The 22142-nt window shown below is 58.3% G+C and overlaps 1 protein-coding gene across 4 annotated transcripts in view; it reads right to left on the bottom strand.

Annotated features, from left to right (window-relative positions):
- The window catches only part of ARHGEF10L (Rho guanine nucleotide exchange factor 10 like), a 134842-nt gene that overhangs the window by 39131 nt on the left and 73569 nt on the right, over window positions 1–22142 (bottom strand). For all 4 annotated transcript variants that reach the window (XM_080655899.1, XM_080655901.1, XM_080655900.1 and 1 more), the window contains 11 exons: window positions 21732–21838; window positions 20188–20265; window positions 19089–19268; window positions 18315–18431; window positions 16673–16765; window positions 15769–15942; window positions 11182–11327; window positions 8756–8937; window positions 5985–6100; window positions 5424–5551; window positions 4599–4699 (listed from right to left, as the gene is read on the bottom strand). In XM_080655899.1, the coding sequence (XP_080512025.1) occupies window positions 4599–4699; window positions 5424–5551; window positions 5985–6100; window positions 8756–8937; window positions 11182–11327; window positions 15769–15942; window positions 16673–16765; window positions 18315–18431; window positions 19089–19268; window positions 20188–20265; window positions 21732–21838 (1422 nt within the window). The remainder of the gene's footprint in view (window positions 1–4598; window positions 4700–5423; window positions 5552–5984; window positions 6101–8755; window positions 8938–11181; window positions 11328–15768; window positions 15943–16672; window positions 16766–18314; window positions 18432–19088; window positions 19269–20187; window positions 20266–21731; window positions 21839–22142) is intronic.

Here is a 22142-nt window from a genome sequence, read left to right as displayed (position 1 = left end):
GTTTTTATCACAAAGAATAACAGCTAAGCGGGCAGGAGGGGTTTGGGGATGGATTTGTTATGTGGCATAGACCAGTGGTCGGCAAACCGCGGCTCGCGAGCCACATGCGGTTCTTTGGCCCCTTGAGTGTGGCTCGGCGTTAGAACCACTTCTTCAAAACAGACTCGCCCAGGTCGAAAACAGACTTCTGCGCATGGGCCACGAAGTTTCAATCGCACTGTACGTGCACACCCGCACGTGGTATTTTGTGGAAGAGCCGCACTCAAGGGGCCAAAGAGCCGCATGTGGCTCTCAAGCCGCGGTTTGCGACCACTGGCATAGACAGTGGGGATGGGCTCACGGGCACATACTAATCTCCAAATCATCAAGTCGTATGCATTAGACATGCACAGCCTGTTGTATGTTAATCATGCCTCATAAAGTGGCTTTTGAGAAAATGCCATCGCCCCAGAGGAAGGTGGCGCCTGAGTGTCAGTCACAGCGAGAGAACTGGGACACAGTGGCAGGTGTGGATGTTCTTGGAGATGTCAGAGACGCTTGCAAATGTCAGGCGTGATCAGCGCCTGCCCCACCTGCTCTCCCGGCCAGCGCACCCACTCCCTCAAGCAGCAGAGTCGCCGGGCGGTGAGCTCACTCCCTACACGGGCCCTCTGCCCCACTGGGCCCCGGAGACAAAGTCCCATCAAGCCTGGTTCCTTCCACTGAGGAGGCGAGGCCACCAAGGAAAAGACAACTACGGCCCGGGGCGGGCATCAGCATAGCAGGACTGTGTGCGCCACACTTCACAGTTTACCAAGCGGCCCCCCCACACTCTCCTTTCATCCTCCTGGCCGCCAGGGGGTCAGTGTTTCCTTCCCCATTCTACCCCGAGCAACAGAGGCCGGGGAAGATAAAGACAGGGCCAGAGCCCAGGAACTAAGCCAGGGGGCCCTTCACACAGCACCTGCCACACGGGGTGTTCGCCGAGACGCACCCCCCCGCCGGCCTCCGCTGCGGGGCAGCACCCCCCTCCTTGGGGGGAATGAGGACTGCGAGATCTGGGCGTACCCCTGCTCTCAAGGAGCTTACAGTCACGCAGACCCTCCCCCCGCCACCAGATGGGAGCCCAGCAGCGCCCCCAAACCCCATGCCTCGCGGGAGGCTTCCCAGAGCTCAGTCCGTGAACATAAAGCCCCAATCACGCCTCCCCCTGAGCTCTACTCCCCTCCCCCCCAGCACAGCCCATCGAATCCTGGCGATTTGCTAGGATACATATTTCTTAATGATCTGACCTTCTCCTTCCAGATGGTGCCACCCGGCCTGCGCCTGGGAGCGTTAAAGGAAAATGGAGTTGCTGCTTCCCATCTGCCATTGCCATTGTCCCTGTCACAAAACCGGCGGCTGAGACCGAATTAGAAGCTGTTGCTGCTGCAAACGGAAGGCCCACCTGGGATACGTGACATGAAGGACTGGCGCCGACGTCAAAGCTGTGATTTCCAAGTGACGTGAAGTGGGGGCTTCTTAGCGCCCAGTTCTGCAGCACCCACGGAACCAAAGAGCGCCCGTGGGACAGCGGGAGCAGCTCAGGGCTGGGGGCCGTGCCCCTGCCGCTCCCCCACCTCCGAGCCCGCAGAACAGTCCCACAGGTTGCGGGAGGCCGGCTCTCCTGGCAGATCACTGAGTGAGGCTGAGCCGGACACTTAGCCCTCAGAGGCTGTTGCCTCATCTGGAAAATGGGGGAATCATTCCAACCGTCTGCAGCTGCTGTGAGCACTGGAAAGAATGGCTATAAGGCCTGGCATACCCCAGGCACTCAAGAAAGAATGCCCGTTCTGGTCACTGTCCTTGAGGTTGAGAGTATTGCCTATTACTATGCTTAAGGGCCCTGCGCACGGGGCTCCCCCACAGCACCACCGATCTGCCTGTCAAACTCCTGCTCAGACCCAGCGCCATGCCTTCTGTCACTGCCCCGTGAACAGCCGACTGCCTTCCCTCCCTCTCACAGCTCCCGGCACACACGTGGGGCTGGCAGGACATCACCACGCATTCTCTCCAAACACCCCTCCCCTGGGATCCAGTCGAGCGGCCATGGTCACCCAGCTGGGTAACACCCAAGTCATGCCCACGGCCACCTCGGCCCCCTCCTGGAGGGCAGACCTACTTCCAGTGAGGGCTCGGCCAGGTCCTGACCTCAGGTTGAAGGTTAAAGGACATGAGGGTCACAGCACTCCTGGCACACACCTGGGCCGTGCTCAGGCCTCCCCAATGGACCCATCGCAAGGGGGAGCAGTGGTGTTACTGGGAGGGCTGAGGGCTGGAATGCCAACCGCGTCAGAGGCAGCGAGGGAGAGGCCCCGGGCTGAGCCTATGAGATATGCCCCCATGAGATATGCCCCGTGAGATATGCCCTGTGCGGTCAGGGTGAGAGGAAGATACAGGGGGGAAATTAAAGGAATAACATCCTTGGTGAATAATTTTTTTTAAACATTTTAATGGGCTCATGTTATTTTCCCCTCCCCACCAGGCACTGCAGATAAAAAAACAAACTGGCAAAATAAAATGCACAAATTATTCAAGCCCCAGGGGAACGCGGGCACTCAAATAAGATTTGAAATGACTCTCGTTCCATTAAAACTTTTTGCTGCAGTGAAACTGCGCAGACAGGGCGGCTGAGCTGCTTCGCAGGCAGCGAGGACTGCGAGGCTCACGTCAGTCAGCTCCTCCCCGCCAACGCCAAGCCCCACTCAGCAAAGCAGCTGCGGTTCCAACAGATTCACCTGCCTTTAGAGCAGGTGCACGAACAGGGCGTAGGCATCTGCCCAAGACGCCAACTGCTGCACCAGCGGGGGTGTGGCCTGAGCGGGCAGCGGGGGTGTGGCCTGAGCGGGCAGCGGGGGCCAGCTTAGCCTTTCTTTGGGCCAGAATTCCCACAGTCCTCCGCCAGGGCCAGGAACAGCCTCTGCTTACAATCCTTCCTCCACCCTCCTGGTCACTAAGACACATCCAGCAGAGGCCTGTGCACTATCAGCACCAGATCCTAGTAGGGACTGGTGAGCAGAAGCCTCTGATCCTGGCTCCCCCAAAGCCACAGGCTCCTCCCGACCTCCACGTGCCCTCTGCACAGCGCCAGAATGATTCACCTAAATAGAACCCGGGCCATGCCACTGTCCGGCTCTCAGTGCTACAACAAACAGCTCCCCGACAAGTTCCATACACCTTGCCCTGGCTTTCTGAAAAACGTGCCCCGCCTCCACCTGCATAATCCCCAGCTCTGGCTACCTCAGGACCTTTGCACGTGCTGTTTTCAAGCCTGGACCATTTTTCCTGAAGCTCTGCATGGCTTCAGATGTCACCTCCTCAGATGCCCTCCGTGACAGCACTCCCAACCCCCAGGCTTGGTGCCAGTCAGGTCACCCAGCTCTGTACCCTCACAGCACACCCCCTTCCTGATGGTTTGCTCCCCATGTAAAGTCTGCCTGCCCCTCATAAGTCATGAGTTCCTTGAGGGTAGGGATCTTTCTGTTTCTATCACTGCTCTTTTCCCCTCTGCCTAAAATAACTGTAGAGACTCAACAGATCGTTGTCTAATTGACGAAAACCACTGACGAAAGTCCTGACCCCTTTCCGGAAATGTTGCAGAACCTATTGGAAATATATACTTATCTAGAAAAGATCACAGCAGAAACCAAGAAAGCAATCACCGCTATTGGCTGGAATCAGCAAAAGAGAATTCCAGTACATCGCAAGGAATAATAGCCATGATCGGCAAGGGCCGGGGCCTTTTGTCAATTTATAAAAAACACAAATAAAGTAATTATAACTTAATGAATGTGGTTTGGCAGACAGAAACTCGCCAAGTGGAGGAAGCGGAATGGACAGGAGCGGCTACCCGGGCTGTCCCTCCTGCTGTATGAGCTCAGGCAAGTCACAGCACCGCTCGGGGCCTCCGAACCTCACCTGTGACAAGGGGCTCAAACAGGGTTACTGCGAATGTGAAACGAAGGCAGTGAGTGAGGAAAATGCTTGCTCACAGGAAGCACTCTGTGAATACAGGTGCCCATTGTCAGCTGTATTTTATCGGGGTGCACAGGAGAAAAGAACCCTAAAGAGGTCCTTGGTGGAAACTCCGTTTAGTCTACCCTGCATCGCTTTTGGATAACAGCTTTGTTACGATGTAATTCAGCTACCATAAAACCCACCCTTTTAAAGTGTACACTTCACTGGTTTCCAGTATATTAAGAGTTGGGCAACCATCACCCCAAAATTGAGAGTATTTTTATCACTCTCACTAAAACAACAACAACAACAAAAAACCCTTAGCAGTCCCTCTCCAATCCCCCTCCTCCAGGTCCCTGGCAACCACTAATTTACCGTGTCGATTCCCACTGTTTTATAGATGGGGAAACTGAGGCTTGGGGAGGGTGTGACTTGTCCAAGGTCACTGAGCAGCCGCAAGACTCAGAACCCTTGCTCCAGCTGCCCCACCTCCCCCCGCCCCAACTCAGGAGCCTCCTTCCCCCATGAGCCTGGATGCCCCCCACACACACATACATACACACCCCAAACCTCCCCTCTCCCCCCGCTGCCCCCTAAGGTGTTCTCTTTGGGGCTTTACTTACGGAGTCCAATCTTGGCCAGGTGCAACCTGTTGACCCAGGAGATCTTGCTCAGGGGGTTGGGGGTGATGAAGACCACCATGAAGCTGATGGGACGGCCGGACCTTCGGTGAGAAGGGCGAGAAGGGCGAGGAGGGTGAGTGCTCAGAGCAAGGGCCTGGCTCCCTGGGGCCAGCGCCCAGCTCTTCCCTCAACCCCATGCCTGGGAGAAAGGTCTGCTCAGAGCAGCCAAGTGTGGCCAGGGAGGCCGGTGGCCTGCCCAGCAAAGCCTCGGTCCCCTGGGGGAGGGGTCCCTCCACCCACCATGGCCCCAGGAGCAAGGCACCTCCCCCAGAGGGCCAGGCCACACGGCAGCCCAGCCCCGGGTGCCTCGGCTTGGGCGCCTAGCAAAGCCAGAAGTGCCTGGCCCCCTGTGGGCTAAGAGGCAAGAGGCCCTGCCAGGGCTCCACCTGGCCAGCTTCCCACGGGCCTGATCAGACACCTGCTCCGGGAGCCTCTGCCATGTTTCTTTCTGTATTTCTGGTGCCATATCCTCAGGGCAACAGCGCTTGGCAAAGGGCAGTTGCATGGTAACTGTTTGCCAAATGGACACGTGAAAGAATGAAGAAGTGAATGAAGGGGGTTATGGCCAGGCCAGAGGCAGTGAAGGTCACCACACTGGCATCCCACCTTGGAACATCAGGGCCCCTCGGTGGTGGGCATGGCCACAGTGCATATACCCCCCCCCCCCACATCACAGCAATACTAACAAACGAAACAGCTCCAGGTGCCCCCTCCGAGTGCCCCCTCCCAATACCCCACTTCACCGCTGGCCCCTCCACCTCTCACTTGTCGGGTTTCCCGGGAAGCAGGAGCCGGAGGCGGCACTTGTTGGCCGAGTGGATCTCCTCCTCCTTCACCCGCATCAGCCTCTGCAGGGCCAGGCACCAGTCTTGAGCCACCGTCATGTTCAGGTTCTAGGGCGGAGGAGGCCAATGAAGTCCCCACACAGCCCACTGGCTCCCCGGAAGCCACACCAGATCCTCAGAACCCACCTGACACCCCTGTTTTAAGAGGGACACACCCTCCTAGCAGCTTCCTTCCCAGCCTAGGGCAACGCCAGGAAGGGGCTACAAGACTGACCGGCCACCATGCAGAAAACAACAACAAAAAATACCAGGCAGCCAGGCCCCCCTCAACCTGAACCAGAGCTTCAACTTGAACCAGAGGCCACACACCAGACTTCTAGGTAAAGACAGGGGGCGTAGCCACTCCTGCCGGTTGGGGGAACTCAGAGCCATAGCCTCATCAGGGGCCTGGGCCAGGAGGAGAGCCCCCACTCTGCCTGCTGAGTCTGGGACTGCCCAGAGGGCGGGGCCGGAGCCCGCAGGCCAGGCCAGCGCTGCGTACCTGGTAGGTGCCGTGCAGCGTGCTGATGAGGAGGGTGATCTGCTCCACCACGGCCAGGTCCTTCTGCAGGTCCTGCAGCTCCTGGAAGAGTCGCGGGGGACCGAAGTACACCTTACCTGGGCAGAGAGAGACCAAGTCAGCTCAGGAGTGGGAAGACGCCAATGAGAACCCAAGTGTGCACTCACTGCAGAAAAGAAGAGCTGTTGCCCTGGGAATATGGCAGCAGAGATACAGAGAGAAACATTACCAGGCTCTTGTCTACTGGGGAGCACAGGGCCAACACAGGTAAAGGCCAGCACCTGTGCGGCAGGGCACACTCAATCTCTACAAAGGGTCGTAGGCGACCAGAAGACAGAACCAATTATGCCTGCAAGAGATGAGGAGCCCTCATGGGGCCAGGAGAGTGGTGGGCACTGCCAAGAAGTAGAACAGCATGTGCAAAGACACTGTGGCTTGAGGAAGCCTGTGAACAGCAAGTTGTTCAAAAGCATGCTGAGGACCTACTATGTGCCAGGTTCTATTCCAGGTGTGAGAGGGACAGGTGTGAACAAGACAGACAGGGTCCCCACTCTTATGGAGTGTATGACCTGGGGGAAGGGGAAGACTGGGGACGCAGTCGGTTACCGCTACAGATGATGGGAGGTACTAAGGAGAATGCTATCAGAGCGATGAGACAGTGATGAGGGGGAGGGGGAAGGATGCCCAGATCTCTACTGATGACACAAATGGCGTGCCGGGGGCTTGGGAGATGGACAGCAAGAGACGGAGCAGGAGGGACCCGCAGGACAGGATGGGGAAGTCCTTCAATGCCATGCTAGGGAACTTGGGCTGTATTCTCCAGGGGTGGGCAAACTTTTTGACTCGAGGGCCACAATGGGTTCTTAAACTGGACCGGAGGGCCGGAACAAAAGCATGGATGGAGTGTTTGTGTGAACTAATATAAATTCAAAGTAAAGGAGCGGAGGGGAGAGCCATAGAACTGGATAGAACAGCCGGATCCGGCCCGCGAGCCGTAGTTTGCCCACGGCTGCCTAGGCTGTGGCTTCTCAAGCTGAGATCCATGGAATCCCTCGAGGGGAGTTATTTTGGGTTGTCATTTAGATGATTATCTAAAAATCAGATGCACATCCTGAGTCACCTGGAGATGATGACTTCAAAGCCACATTCCGCTGCATGGAGTCCGGGCTCACATGGGCCTTGGTACTGAGCTGGGCGAACTGAATGGTCACCATGGAGCAGGGAGAAGGTGGCCAGGGGAGGGAAGTGATGGCTCATACCCAACAAAGGGCGGGATGGGCTCTGCAGGGACCCCGACAGGTACGCTGGCGGGAATGCGGGTCACCATAAGGCACCCTGTGTCGTGGGTGCAAAGAGCTCCAAAGAGCCTGCCCCGTAGGAGGCCACGTCCATATTGTGAGCAATTTGGTGCCAGCAAAACAACACCCCCCATCCCATGACATTAATGCAGTTCATTTGAATTTTATGGTTTTGTAGCTTCATTTTTATCCCATTTGTGATTTTTGTTTTGGTTTTATGGTTGTTCAAGGGGCCTGAGCATAAGGCGTCAATTATACCTAGTCTTATATTTGCACACATTTGAATAACAATATAATAAAAAATCATTCATGGCCAACTGGGGTTCAACGAGAATTTCTTTTTCCCCTTAAAGGGGGTCTGGCAGCATATGACTGTCATCTCAGGAACGAAGCACAGACAGACAGTGGTTGAAGGAGGTCCCAGAGTGAGGCGGGGGGTTGGGGGGAGTAGAGCTGGGGCTGCAGGTGGCTCTGGAGGGCTGCTGCCTAGGCAGCCCTTCCCGCCTCCCAACCAGGGGGAAGAAACGCAGCATCCGGATGTGGGCGCAGCTGTCCAGCCAGCCCTCCAAGGGCGAGAGTAAATGATGAAATCACCCTGTTTCCAGAATCGGCAACAGCCCATGAGGCAACCTCCAGGGTCAGGTGATGGACAGAGCCCAGAGCCTGAGCCGAGCCTGGCCGTGGCGGGAGGGAGTACAGCCAAGCGCCCTCCCAGCCCGCGGAAGGTGCTTGCAGCTAAGTGCTCCTCTCTGCTGGCTCTGCGGTCAGCACCCTTCATTCATTCAGCAAACGGCTGCTAACACCCCCTGGAACCAGCTCCGAGCAGGGCTACCGTCCCACCAAGGGCAAAATGGCCGCCAATGCGCCGGCCTTGAGAGCATGGGGAGGGGGGTGTCAGGGGGCGGCACCTGGTCCAGGCCACAGGAATCTAAAAAGACTCCCTGAGGAAGGGCCACCTGAGCTCGGATGAGCAAAGGCAAGTAGACAGAACAAGCCTGAGGGATGGTCAGGACAGGGGAAGGAGGACCCGGGCAGGGCCAGGAAGCCCGACCTGGTCCCTGAGGGTGTAGGGGCAGGATTAGTGTCACCTGAGACCCTCCCTGACTGTCCAGAGGGGCAAACTGAGGCACAGAGAGGAGGTGACACCTGCCCGCATCCCTCAGGGAGGCAGGCAGCTTCCTGACTCCAAGTCATTGCCTGGGCAGGCACGTGTATGCACAAGAGTGTGCGAGGGCACGTTGGGCTGAAGTGGGCAGGGCCGGGAGCACCTGTCCAGTGTGTGCAGGTGCGGCTGTGGGATGTGCGTGTGCTCACAGAGGTTGGGTGTGGGTGTGGGTGTGTGGGGCTGTAAAGCAGCAAGAGCTCTGGGTCCAGTGGCCCATTGGCCTGGGGGCCCCCGGATGGGCCCCGGAGCCTGAGCAGGTGCTCCCCGGGCGGCAGCCGGGCGGTACTCACTCTGAGCCTGGCCCGAGGCAGAGGCCTTCTTGGCGCCGGCGTGCTGGATGAGCACGTTGTCCTTGTCGTAGGAGCCGCCCTCCTGGCCCACCTCCACCACCTGCACCTGGGGCAGTGCCGTGTTCCACTTCACCACGTACTTGGGCCCCAGGGGCACCAGGCTGCTGATCTCCAGCTGGCCCCTACAGGGACAGAGAGACGGAGGCCTGGAGAGCCAGCAGCACCCCCAGCCCCGGGCCAGCCCAGATGCCCCTTCTCAGCACATCAGCTCAGCCAGGCACCTCACCGCCCAGCACAACACCTCAAGCCAAACCCAAGCCGGGCAGGGCAGGGAGCCGTCTCTGAGGCAAAAGCACCAGGCACCCAGTCCCCAGCCCCAGATCCAGAATCAGGTGCCCCCAAAGCCCCAAGCCCCTACCTGTGGTTGGCAGGCCTGAGGAAAGAGACAAGAAGGAGGGAAAGATGGTTACTGTTACCGAGTGATTTCTACAGGGAATGGGGCTGCTGAGGGCCGGCCAGTTGTGGGCAAAAAGGACCACACGGAGGGCCTGCTTGCTGGGCCGGGCACTGGCCTCCAGTCACCTATTCCCACAACCGCCCTGTAGGAAGCCTTTATTATTCTAGATGAGGACACTGATGCTCAGACAGGTCACAGGACTCACCCCAAATCACCCAGACTGATCCCCCCTCAAAGTGGGCCACTAGCATCCCCATCTCACTTTCACATCATGCTAGATGGGCAGAGAGGGTGTTGGTCAGAATGGTACCTAGGACCTCAATGGGACTTAAAAATTAGAGTGCGGGAGAACGGGCGTGCGGGAGGGAGTCAGCGCAGCCATAAGCTGCCTGCCGCTCTGCTCTGGGACACGGGCTTCCTTGCCCGAGTTCCCTACCTGTGGACTGGCACAAAGCAAGGGCTCAAGAAATATCTGATGGGGTAATAGTGCCCAAGTCCCCAAACTACCCTGCTTGCTCCCCTTCTAGGCATGGGCTCTGCAACATGGACAATCCCCAACTCTGCACCATGACCTGGCTATGGTCACGGGCAGGTGCACAGCCGGCCCTGGGTGTGACATCTAAGCCAAGCTCCATGGGCATCCTGACCCCACGGGTGTTCCAGGCAGGGGTGGGAGAGTCAGGCTGGGATTCTACTACGGTGACTGCTTTCCCTCGGGGGTCTTGGCTATTGTGGCCACACTGTTGTGTCCGGGGTGTTTTTAAAGTGCGTTAAACACTGGGAGCAGAGATTTTCCTCCACAGGCAGACAGGAGCCCGGCTGGGGAGGTCCAGCTGCAGTTCCTTTGGTAAAAGGTCACCATCCCTACTGCCTACAAGGCCAAGCAATGGATACAGGTGAGCGAACAGCTGCTGGGACAGCGAACAGCAGTAGAGGAGACACGTGTGCCCTGGGCAATGTGGGCCCAGGATGTGGGATGTTCACATTTTCAAGAAAAACAAATGTCTCCTCCATCTTTGGGTGAATGGCTTATGTGAACCGAACAAAAGATTCCTGGAGGCCTGATGCAACCCATGGGCCACAAGTCTGCTGACTCCGGTCTAAAGAATCACCCTCACCCCGTCCAGGGCTCCAAGCCCTCTGGGCACCGCCTGGCAGCCGGCTCTGGGCATTTCTACACCTTCTGACCCAGGAGCAGCACCCCAGGCTCCTGCGGAAGAAGATGCTCTGGGCAGTGGGGGGACAGGCCCAGGCTCGTGTGAGAAACACTGAGGTCCAGCGGGAGGAAGAGCCATGGGGACTAGAGCAGCTGGACACAGGAAGAATCTCATGAATTTCAAAGTGGTCAGAACTCAGGAGGCTGTCCAGTGACCAGAACCAACCACACTGTGCAATGGACAGTTGTCTCACAAAGGCCAGGGTCCCCCGTGACCTCTCCAGGTGCTTCCTGGCTCCGGGACCAGGAACAGAGCAGGCCAGGAGGGATGGGAGAGGAAGCCGGTGTATCAGAGACCTAAGCTGAGCTCCCTGGGACCCTGTCACAGAGGGGCCAGCGGAGGGACCCTGTCAAGGGGGGGACGGCCAAGGGACCCCGTCGCAGAGGGGCCAGCCGAGGGACCCTGTCACAGAGGGGCCGAGGGACTCTGTCATAGGGTGGCCAGCCAAGAAACCCTGTCATAGGGTGGCCAGCCAAGGGACCCCGTCGCAGAGGGGCCAAGGGACCCTGTCATAGGGTGGCCGGCCGAGGGACCCCGTCACAGAGGGGCTGGCTGAGGGACCCTGTCATAGGGTGGCCAGCCGAGGGACCCCGTCACAGAGGGGCTGGCTGAGGGACCCTGTCATAGGGTGGCCAGCCGAGGGACCCCGTCACAGAGGGGCCGGCCAAGGGACCCTGTCACAGAGGGACTGGCCGAGGGACTGAGACAGGACAGGAATAGGTCCCAAGGAGGGCGATGGCCCAGCCGCTTACTTGAAGTTGATGTTGGCGCAGACCAGCATGTCGTTGAGCAGGAAGACCCTGCGCTCCTTGGACTTGATCAGCTGCCCACGGTCACCGTACACAGTCTCCGTCAGCGTCTCACAGAGGAGCAGCTGCCTCTGGCCTGAGGTCAACAGCTGGTGGAGGGGGACAGAGCAAGGTCAGCACCAACAAGCATGCAGGCGGTTACACAGACATCACCGGGCCAAAGACCCAGAACTCTCCGGCTAAAAAGAGACTGAGGCTGGGAGAGGCAGAGAAGGCAGGGCCTCGCCCTTCACCTCCAGGTGACAAGAGGCACTGGGGGGGCCACAGGCTGGGTCCTCGGACCACCCACCCTGCCCGGCAGCAGCATCCCTCTCAGGTGAGCCAGCCATTGCAGCCCGTCCCTCTGGCAACCCCGCCCGACCAGCACCACAGGGACCCCAGCCCCGGCTCCCCGAGCACCAGCTGGGAAGCCATCCGGGGGATCATTTCACCGCCCACACCTCAGCTGTCAAGTGGGGCAACAAACTCCACCACTCAGGTCACCAAGGTAACGCACGAGCAGACGTGGCTACGGAACTTCCCAAGCCCAGAGCAAGATGGAAATGTGCCCCTCATTCAAGTTACTACGAATTACAAGACAGCGACAGCAGCGCATTAAAGCCAGCGCGGGCCCTTCTGCACCCCGGCCCTGTGACAGTTCAGGGGGGACACCCCCGAAGCTGACACTGCAAAGACGGCAGCTGCTCCCGCTGCTGCTGTCTGTGACCGAGCTCCCTGGGAAGAGGTGTGGCCTCACGCAGGGAGACCCCGGCCTGGAAGTTGGTCCGGTCCCTGCACCCTGACCTGTTGAACAGCCTCGGCCACTCTCGCCCCTTGGAAGGGCTCCCAACGGGGCGGGGCAGGTCTGCTGGTCAACGAGGCGACCCTCTGAGGTGGTCAGGGACCTTCGAGCCCCAGGCCTCTCCGCAGCCTGGACACCAAGAACCCCCTCCAGCCCTGGGACCACCATCCTACCCAGGGCTCCCCTGGGAAAACATTTTTTTACTAATAGGAATATTTGGGGGTGGGAGGGGTTTAGCAAAATTCATTCCCAAAACCCATGACTCCAAGGGCAACAGTTATCCTCCCATCCTCCCCACCCTCACCAGGGAAAGGGCAGAGCCCCCAAACCATTCCTGGAAAGAATGCCTGTCAATCTCTAAAAAAACCACACGTCTCATGTCAACAGAGAAATGCAAACAGTACGAAACCCCACTGTGCGCCGGGCACGGTGCTCGGCACGAAGTATTCTGCCTCTCATTTCATTTGCTCAGCAGTCCCGAGGCCATGCCCATCCCCAGAGGAGGAAACGGAGATCCCAGAGGTGAAGAGACTTCCAAGACCCAGCTTGGATGGAGCCAGGCCACGTGCGCTGTCCCTCCAGCTCGTGGCTGGGCCATCAGAGCGAGGGGAGAACCTGCTGCTCCTAACACAGAAAAAGATTCGAGGTTCCTCGGGTTCCCCCCATAACTGCTAAGGCCGACCTCCTCCCCCTACTTCTACCAGTACGCTGACCCAGCTCAGGAGACAGGACGAGGACCCTGAGGACAGCGGGCCCGTGGGAGACTGCCAAGTGCGCCGTGACCCAAAACTTGGAAGAGGAAAGTCCCCTGGGCCTCTGGCAACCACCCCCCTGCCCTTAGACAAATTGATATAGAAAAAGAAAACCCAGATATTGCACAACTGCCCCCACAGAGGGTCCCGAGCAGGCACGTTATGAAATAGCACAGTTCCGTTTGGGGCCCACCCAGTTTCATTTCCGCTTTCCCCTGGGTGATGGACCAGGGGAAAGCCACTGGCCTGGCTGAGATTGCCCAAGGGGGCCCTGGCCGGGGGGAGGCACGGCGGCGGCTGCCACCACACTCTTCACAGCATCCACACCTAGCAAGCACACCCCCTGCATGACAGGCGGAGAAACAGGCTCAGAGCCTACAGTTCCTTGCCCAACACCAACAGGTTTTCCTGACCTCCAGCCAATGACCACCACTCCTTACTGCCCGGGTCCCCCTGGGGGACAGAGCAGAATAGAAGAGATGGCTCTTCCCAGAGTAACTGCTACAGCAAAGGGCGTCCTTTTCCCCATAATCTCTTCCCACGGCAGCTGCACAGGTGCGTGAGCAGAGGCAAGAAAAACCCTCCTGGTTACAGAAGAGGAGCTAAAGGAGAGATCAGAAGAAGATACCCCAAAGCGCAAAGACCATTAAATACCAGCATGGGTGGCCACGGCTGGGCTGAATGAAGTCTTTTTCTCCAGAGACATTCCAAAATAGAAGGCTCGGGCATTACTAGCTAAGGGTCTCCTGCCTAGAGGCAGGGAGGGGACGGGATGACGCCCAGCCTTCATGCCCACCTTGATCAATCATGGATGGGGACGTTCCCCCAGGAGGAGGCTCTGTCTTCTACCCTCTCTTTCCCCCCCATCTCTTTCCTCCTGGAACAGGTGAAGCAAACCCAGATGCCTGTGGGGCCAGCAGGGAACCTCACTGGGAAGACGTGGGGAGGGGCTGAGTGGGAAACGGCGGCTCGGGTGACTGGTACCATGTAGGAAGTTCCTTGCCCAACACCTGCACGTTTCCCAAATCTTCCGATCCTTCAGGAAGACCCACAAGTCTGAATTTTATGGGATAGCTCTCCATTTTCAAATGTTGGCAACTAATTCCTTTTTTTCTAAATATATTTTATTCATTTTTTTTACAGAGAGGAAGGGAGAGGGATAGAGAGTTGGAAACATCGATGAGAGAGGAACATCGATCAGCTGCCTCCTGCCCACTCCCCACTGGGGATGTGCCCACAACCAAGGTACATGCCCTTGACCAGAATCGAACCTGGGACCCTTCAGTCTGCAGGCTGACGCTCTATCCACTGAGCCAGTGGTTGGCAAACGGCGGCTCGCGAGCCGTGGTTTGCCGCTCTGGTGACTAATGAGTTTGCCGACCACTGGGATAGGGGCTTAATCACAAGGAACAACAACAGCCTGTAATTATTGGAATCGAGAGTCTAGGTCAGTGGTCGGCAAACTCATTAGTCAACAGAGCGGCAAACTGCGGCTCGCGAGCCGCATTTGGCTCTCGAGCCGCAGTTTGTCGACCATGGCACTAAGCCAAACTGGTTAAGGCTCCATTTCTTTTTTTTAACTACTGTGTGGGCCCAAAAACATGTGTGCAGCCTGAATTTGGCCTGAGGTGGGAGAGTCTCAAGACGTAGGACCCCTGCAGGTTGTCCTGTCCCAGCCCGGTTTCACAGGCTGTGGTAAAGATTTAAAAAAGAAAAAAAAAAATGGCAATGTGGGTGAGAGAGCACTATATACTGTAAGGTCGCGGTCTGCCTGGAAAGGGCTTTGTTTTCCTGACAACCCTTCCTGTACAAAACATTCCACCCATGTGGCTGAAATCTCACTGGCCTTAGTTCTGCTTTCCGGCCCACAGAGCCCGAAGGCTCCCAGTTTTCCCCCAAAAGATCTGGGCACCTCCGTATGACCCAGCACAAAGTCACTTCCCCAAAGAACGACGGACATTCCCGCCAATGTGCCCTGGGGCGGGGTCACCTCATCCTGACCATCTGGGCCGACTTCCACCTTCCGGTAGGTGAAAGAAGGAGAAGCCCGGGGTGCAGACCTGGGTACGCAGGCAGCCGAGGTCACATGCCACTCGGACATAGAGGACTGACATCTGCCAACAGGTGGCTCCAGGAGGTGACTTTTTTTGTACTGGCTTTGTATTTTTTATATGTTTTTATTGATTTCAGAGAGGAAGGGAGAGGGAGAGAGAAAGAGAAACATCAATGATGAGACTCATCAATCAGCTACCTCCTGAATGGCCCCTCCTGGGGAGCGAGCCCACAACCCGGGCATGTGCTCTGACCAGGAATCGAACCATGACCTCCTGACCCACACCAGCGGGGCTGGCTTTGTATTTTAAAATCAGGGGTCTCTACAGGCTTATTTGAAAGTTTTTCAAGATTATTTTTTTGGGGGGGAGGGCGCTAGAATATTCCTAAGTTGCAACCCCAAGACTTAGCATGGACTTTTCATCTTTCTTCTTCTTTAAAAAAATAACACTGATAATGACGATAGCCACTTTGTATTAAGGACTTTGGGCCTGCTGTTTTGCCGACTCCCTCATTTGCTCCTGGGGGTCAGGCACCTTGAATTCTTTCAGTGGGAGCAAGTGAGGTTCAGAGAGGTTGTGTGATTCCCCTGAGGCCACACAGAGAACACCAGCAGCAAAATCAGGATTCAAACCCCAAACTCTGACTCCAGAGCCCACTTGCTCAAGCACAGTATTAGGTTATCATTTCCCATATCTTTACCGGCAATTACATGAATGAACAAAATGAGCTTTTATCCTAGAGTAACACGAACAGTAATGAATGTGGGGGTCCAGTGAGACTAATCCCCTAGGTAAGGTCTGTGGGCACAGAGAGACGCAAGGAAGCCCATCCCTCAGAGAACACTGCCACCTGGTGGTGGCCACGAGGCAGGAGGCAGAGAGGTGATCAAGGCTGTAGAACAGGTGAGGGCATGCAGGCAGGTGAGGAGCCCCGGACACTCACCTTGTTGAGGCTGCTGCGGTCGCTGACGCTCTTGGTCAGCTGCTGGATCTCGGCCACCTGGTCAGCGAGCCGCTTCTGCTCATTGAGCTTCTCCGCCAGCGTCTCCAGCTCCGTGAGGGCCAGCTGCAGCGAGAGCCTGTCCGGGTGGCCTCTGGGGGTATTCTTCAGCATGTCCTGCCAGGGCCGACAGTGCCAGGGCTGAGGACCCCACCCTAGCAGACCCTCCCCTGGCTGGGGTCAAAGCCTCAGCCTCCACACCCCTACGGAGACCATGGAGACCGGGTCTGAAAGGCTCAGCTTGCAGCCAGGACAGGTGGGACTTGGCACAGAGCATGGCCTCAAGAAACAGCGAATGAATGAAAAAATAATAAGCATGTGGACCCATCCCTGATTCACCAATGCTGACAGCTACTCCCGCAGCTGGCAGCTCTGAGGACAGAAAGGTGGACGCTGCTGGGCCCTCGGCTGGCAGCCTCCTCCCCAGCTGGGCCCAGGCTCACCCCTGACAGGGATGTCCCAAGGTCTCAGGCCCTGGGCATGGGGTGGGGCAGGAACACGAGGGGAGGGGGCCTATTGCTTCCTGTGAAGCCTGAAGTGGCCCAGGTCAAGTCATTCCCTGAGCATCTCCTCCCTGCCCAGAGCCCACAGATCCTGGGTTCCACATGCCTTCATTCCCTTCCAGAATCCTGGGCTCACCCACCACCAGCCACTCAGCATTCCACATGGGGAGGTGGGAAATCGGCTCCACTCCAGGAGTGAAGTAGGAGGGGCCAGGTGGGAGGGGGCGGGGGGAGGCCCTGCCCACAGTCCACAGCAGATGCAGGGACTGCAGATGACAGATGAGAGCCCCCACCCACCAGGCGCACACCGTGCAGGCAGGTGGCTGCAGAGGCCCGGGTGGTACCTGAAGCAGGAGGATGAACTGCGGGAACCTCTGGATGGGCTTCACCATCAGCCCGTAGAGCGTGACGCGGTCGGGGCTACACACCTGCCGCCGCTGTTGAAGACGAGGTGGAGTCATTCGCTGACCCTCTGCAGCGAGGCCCCCGCGCCCCCAGGTGCAGACGCTGCCCGGGATGGGCTCCTCTCCCCGGGCCCAGGACTCTGCTCAGCCTCGGGCCTGAGAGAAGAGCCAGGGGGGGTCTCTGGTCCCGCGGCCAGGGCTCCCGGCCACCACGGGGTCCCCACCCAGCCCCTCAGCCTGGAGAAGCTAGAGCAGTCAGGTTAAGGTCTCTGGACTAACAGCATAACTGGGAAATTCAGCGATTTATTGCAGAGGTCGTATCTCTACAATAGCCGAGACAACCATTCCCTCCACTGAAACGAAAGCAGCCGGGCCCGGCCAGGATGAGGGGAGGGCACGGGGGTCTCACTGTCCTCTCTCTTGCATCTGTTCCCACCACTCCATCCACATACCTGTCACCTAGATCCCGGCCCTCGTCCCTGGTAACCCAGGCTGCTGCCACAGCCTCTCCACTGTTCTCCACGTCCCTCTGCCCCAGCCCAAAACTCCGCAACAGTTCCCACTGCCTGAAACACACTGTCCTGCAGGTCCAGGGCCGTCCACACTGAACGCAGCTGCCTCTGGGCCTCCGCTCCATGGACTCCCCAGCAACAGTGCTCCCATGACCCCAACCTCCTGCCTCTGACCTTTGCCCCCACCCTGCCCCAGTTACACCCCTCCTCCATCTCCACCTGTTATAATCCCATCGTACCCCCAGTTCCCATGTCAGACGCCCTCTTGGACCAGGGCATTGGGTTCCTCAGCTGAGGCCCGGCTCCTGGCTCACCTGCACCTCCACCGGGCAGCATGCTCCCTGCAGGTAGGGCTTCCATCTGACTCGCCTGACTGAGCACCCAAAGAAATCTGGGGGAGCCTGGCCACAGCTACATGAGGCCTTTGGTCCTTTTACCTCTAATCTCCCACATGAACCCCAAGACACCCCTTTGAGAAATTCTTCTGGTCCTTTTACAAATAAGGAAGAGGTTGTGGTTCGATTCCTGGTCAGGGCACATGCCCAGGTTGTGGGCTCCATCCCCAATAGGGGGTATGCAGGGGGCGCCCGGATCAATGAGTCTCTCTCATCATTGATGTTTCTCTCTCTCTCTCCCTCTCCCTTCCTCTCTGAAATCAATAAAAATTTATTTTTTTAAATAAGAAAAGGGACAGCCCAACAACACCCTGAGCTATACCTAGAGACCCACCCTGCCCAGCCCGCCAGAGGTACAGGCCCCGGCACTGCTGGGTCTCCCCACGGCAGACCCACCATCATCTCACCCATCCCCAAGAGGTCACAGGTCTCCCCTTCTGCCTGGCAAAGCCAGGATCCCAAGAGGCTAACTGTCACTCATCATCCCCCTCCTGTTGGGGGGCAGGAGGAACCTCTGTCTTCCCATGGGACTGTGGGAACTCTGAGGGAAAGAGGTGTCCCCCCCAAAGCAACATGCTACCTGAAGCTGGGCCAAAGTCCCCCCCTCCTGAGAAGCCCTCCTGCCCCACAGCTGCCAGCACCCATTGAGGGAGCTGCAGACCACCGCCAGCCCACCTTGAGGAACTCGAGGAAAGCGGGCTTGGTGAGACAGGCCTTCTTGATGATGGACATGGCGTTGGTGAAGTTGTTCACATAGTCGCTGTACACGTCGAGCACCATGGACTTGGAGAACTGAAACAGGCATGGGAGAGGCACAGGAGGGTCACACCCGCCCACCCTCACTGCCATCTCAACTGCTCTGACGACACCTGGAGGATCTCATCTAGTCTGAGGTCAGGACACCTGTCACCCCAGGGAGGGGAGGATACCCCGAGGTCGCAGGGAGGAAGAGGCGGGACAAGGACAGCCTGATGTTCCTCCTGCCCCAGCATGGCAGCCCCGCCCACAGGTGAAGGTGTGACACCCCCAGAAAATAAAATCCCCCTGGCCCTTCACCATCCAGGGTGCTGCTCCTGACTCCAAACTCCTGGGACCCACTGACCAGGTGTCGGATCTGCTGAGCCGCTCAGGTTTTCAACCCTTTTTCTTTTAGCAGAACCCACATACCTAAGACGGGTCAGAGTGGAGTTCCACTGACTTCACCCTCCTTAGCTCATGAGTCTCTCTGGGGCCCAGGGATTTCTAACACACCCCGCATTCCACAGAGGGGACCTGGGTCTGAGAGGGCCCTAGAGCTGCCAGACACGGCAAAGCCGAGCGGAGACCAGGCCACTGACTCGGACAAGGGGAGCAGCAGAGGCAGGAAGCTGGCCCAAATGACCACAAGGTCAGACAGGCTGTGGTTTTCCCCGGTTGGGTGGGCCAGGGAAAGAGTTTGGGGACACCTACCGAAGCCACGAAGAGGTCCCCGATCTTCTCGGTGGTGTCCCACTCGGCCACGCGGGAGGACAGGGCGATCTGGAACATGGAGTGGCAGTGCAGGATCTCCTTCACGCGGAAGAACACCACCTGGCACTTGCGGAGGCTCAGCGCCTTGGGCTCCATCTCCATCAGCGGGTTGCGGTAATCCTGCGGGGCGGGTGGGCAGGGGTGAGCTGGCCAAGGCCAATGAGAACTCGGCGGGCCAGGCGTGGGCCTTCCTGTCCGGGGAGCAGGTATCCCTCACTCCTCCCTTGCCTGTCTTCTAGAAGGATCTCCATGATGTAACCCTCCTGGCCCCTCTGTGTCCACCCACAGCCCCCCTACGACTTCTGTGTTAAGCTGGGTTGGGAGGAGCTCCCTGGTGTCAGCTCCCAAGGCCAGGCTGGCCCTGTTCAGCTCTGCCCGAGCCTGAGCCAGTCTGTCTGATGGACAGAGGCGATGATTCCCGGGGAGCCCCCTGACCCCCTGCTTTGTCAGACACACAGAAGTTTTCATCTCCACCTGCCTGAGGTCCGGGGACCAGGCTCCCCTGTGTGGCTCCCACCCCGACAATACCCTTCCCTGTTGGCCTCACTCCGAGCGCCCCTAACATCCCAGCAGATTCACCGTTTCAGGAATGCAAACGACAGACCAGGTGGATACACCTTGATCGAGTCACATGACCATCTAGCAATCCCTGGGCATCTGATGGCGAGAGAGGGTGCCTCCTACTCCCCAACGTGGGGGCTCCAGGACGATGGGAAGGCACGGCCCTGTCCCAGGGGCTCCCAGAGAGGCGGGCCAGGAAGACACGGTCCCTTTCAGGCATGAAAAGGATCCCGTGCCCTGGACTCTCCAGAACAACCCTCATTCCACAGAACCCCAAGTTTGTTTCAGAAAACGCAGGCCTCCCGTGAACACCAAGGCATCAGGAATTCTTAATGTCTCCCATTTGGAATCCTGCTGTCCCCATAAAAGTTCTGGCCTTTGGCCCCCTCCCCTTAAAACTGCCCACAGGCCCCAAACACTCCCTGCCAGGTGTCCCTGCGGGCCCCTCCCCTCCCTCTCCCGGGGGCCCGAGTCGTACCTGGAGGACCCGCTTCAAAGACTCCACGTAGCTGCCTTCGCTCTGCACGATGGAGCCCAGGATGTGCCTCCGGACCACCTGCTCGGGCCGAGAGCTCGGTCAGCGCCTGCACCAACCATGGTACAGAGCAGCACCTACTGTGCGCAGAACCCAGGTGGCGGGAAAAGGAGCCCCAGTGCCCAGAGCAGCTGACAGCTAAGAGACCCATCCCTCCCTGGGACCAATGGGCCTGGAGGCCCAGCATTTCCTTCCAGGGCACTTGCCCACCCCAGAGAAACACCTGTGCTCCCCAGAGAAACACCCATGCTCCCCAGTCTGCAGAACGGGGCGGGGGCCCTGGACGACTCCCAGGTGCCCAAGCTGTTCCCAGAGCAGAGTTCTCAACCGCATTGACATTTAAGACCAGGTGACTGTGTGGACCGTCCTGTGCACTGTAAGATGCTCAGCAGCATCCCTGGCCCTTACCCTAGATTCCAGTAGCATCTCCCAGCTGTGACAAGCCGACCTTGCCCAATGTCCCCTGGGTCACAAAATCACCTTGGTCAAAAGCCACTGGCCTAGAGTAACTCGTCTTGCCTGACTCAGGAAATCACAAGCTCCTGGGCAGAGAGACCAGCCGACACCAGGAAGGGGAGCCCTGGGCTACGAGCTAAAGCCTGGGGTCTCGCCAGCTCCACCTGCTCGGACAGTGGCTCCCTGCATTGGGGCAGGGGAGCGGGGTCACCATCCCAATGCGTTCAGGGGCCAGGGTAACAGAAACAAAGGAAGCAGGGGGATGGCTTCCCAAGACGAGAGGTGCGGCCCCATCTCCCTGATTTTTAAGAGGCCGGACCTCAGGCTTTTCTGCCCCCAAAAGAGGTGACAAATCCCTTCACTGAGCTTGGTGCCCCGAACACGTCTTGCTTAGCGTCCTCACAACCAGAGGGAAGCAGGTCTCTCACGCCGGCCCATGGCTGAGAAAACCCAGATTGGGAGGGAACCGACGTGACAGCCCAGGTCCCCGGGCAAAGCCTCCCGGCTCGGCGTGACGCTGGGAGGAGGAAGACACGGCGAAGAGCCGGCGAGGAGGGGAAGCCCGTGTGACTCTGAGACCCCAGCCTGACGACAGGTGGACGGAGGGTGGGACTGGGCACCTCGCTCAGTCCTCTGGGAGCCGGATTAGTTCAGTGTGTCTCAGCCCTTTTTAAATTTAGTCCTTCGTGAAACAGCACCTTCATTTGAAACAGGTAAGTCGGAGCCGCTCTGGTTGCCGTGAGAAACCAGGCTCCAGATGCAGGGAGGTGTGTGTGTGGGGGGGGGGGGGGGGGGCGGGGGGGGGGCGGGGGGGACCCACCGCCAGGGACCAGAGCGTGGAAAGTCTGTGCAGCTGGTTGGGAAGAGAACCCAGGAGGCCCCAGCTGGGGTTCAGCCAAGAGCCCCCAATCATCACTTCCTCTTCAAGATACAGACCTTGTGGCCCCAGGTAATAAGCTGGGACCCCAACTTTCCTTCCCCTGAAGACTCCCACCCACCCCACCCCACCCCACCCCGCTCTTCCCACAGACCTGCTGAGGGCTCAGACCGTCGGGCATGGGGCCCAGCTCCGGGGCTGGGGGCTTGATGTCCGTGACGCTGACCTCCAGGAGCCCCATGTCCTCGTCCTCCGAGTCACCTGGAAAGTCAGACAGGCTGGTGACACAGCAAGGCCAGGACAACACGCCCTGCTCAGGCTCCGGGAGCTGGGAACCACCCTGGCCCGGGGTCCTGGGGGCTGCGCGGCACCTGGGGCCACACAGGGTCAGAGCCCAGTGGCCGCATCCTCGGCCACACTCCCCTGCAATAGCCCGTCCCTAAATAACCGTGAGCGAGGGCAGAAACACAGCAGCATCCACTCGCCAGAGTCCCTGTCCCTGTCCCGGCTCAGACCCGCCCGCGTCTGGCCAGCACTAGGCACTAAAAATAGTTTTCTTCTGGAC

Source organism: Plecotus auritus, assembly GCF_963455305.1.
Source record: "Plecotus auritus genome assembly, chromosome: 2".
In the NCBI taxonomy this organism is placed as follows: Eukaryota; Metazoa; Chordata; class Mammalia; order Chiroptera; family Vespertilionidae; genus Plecotus; species Plecotus auritus.
Note: the sequence above shows the minus strand (reverse complement) of the source record. Positions and strands in the feature narration are given on the sequence as shown.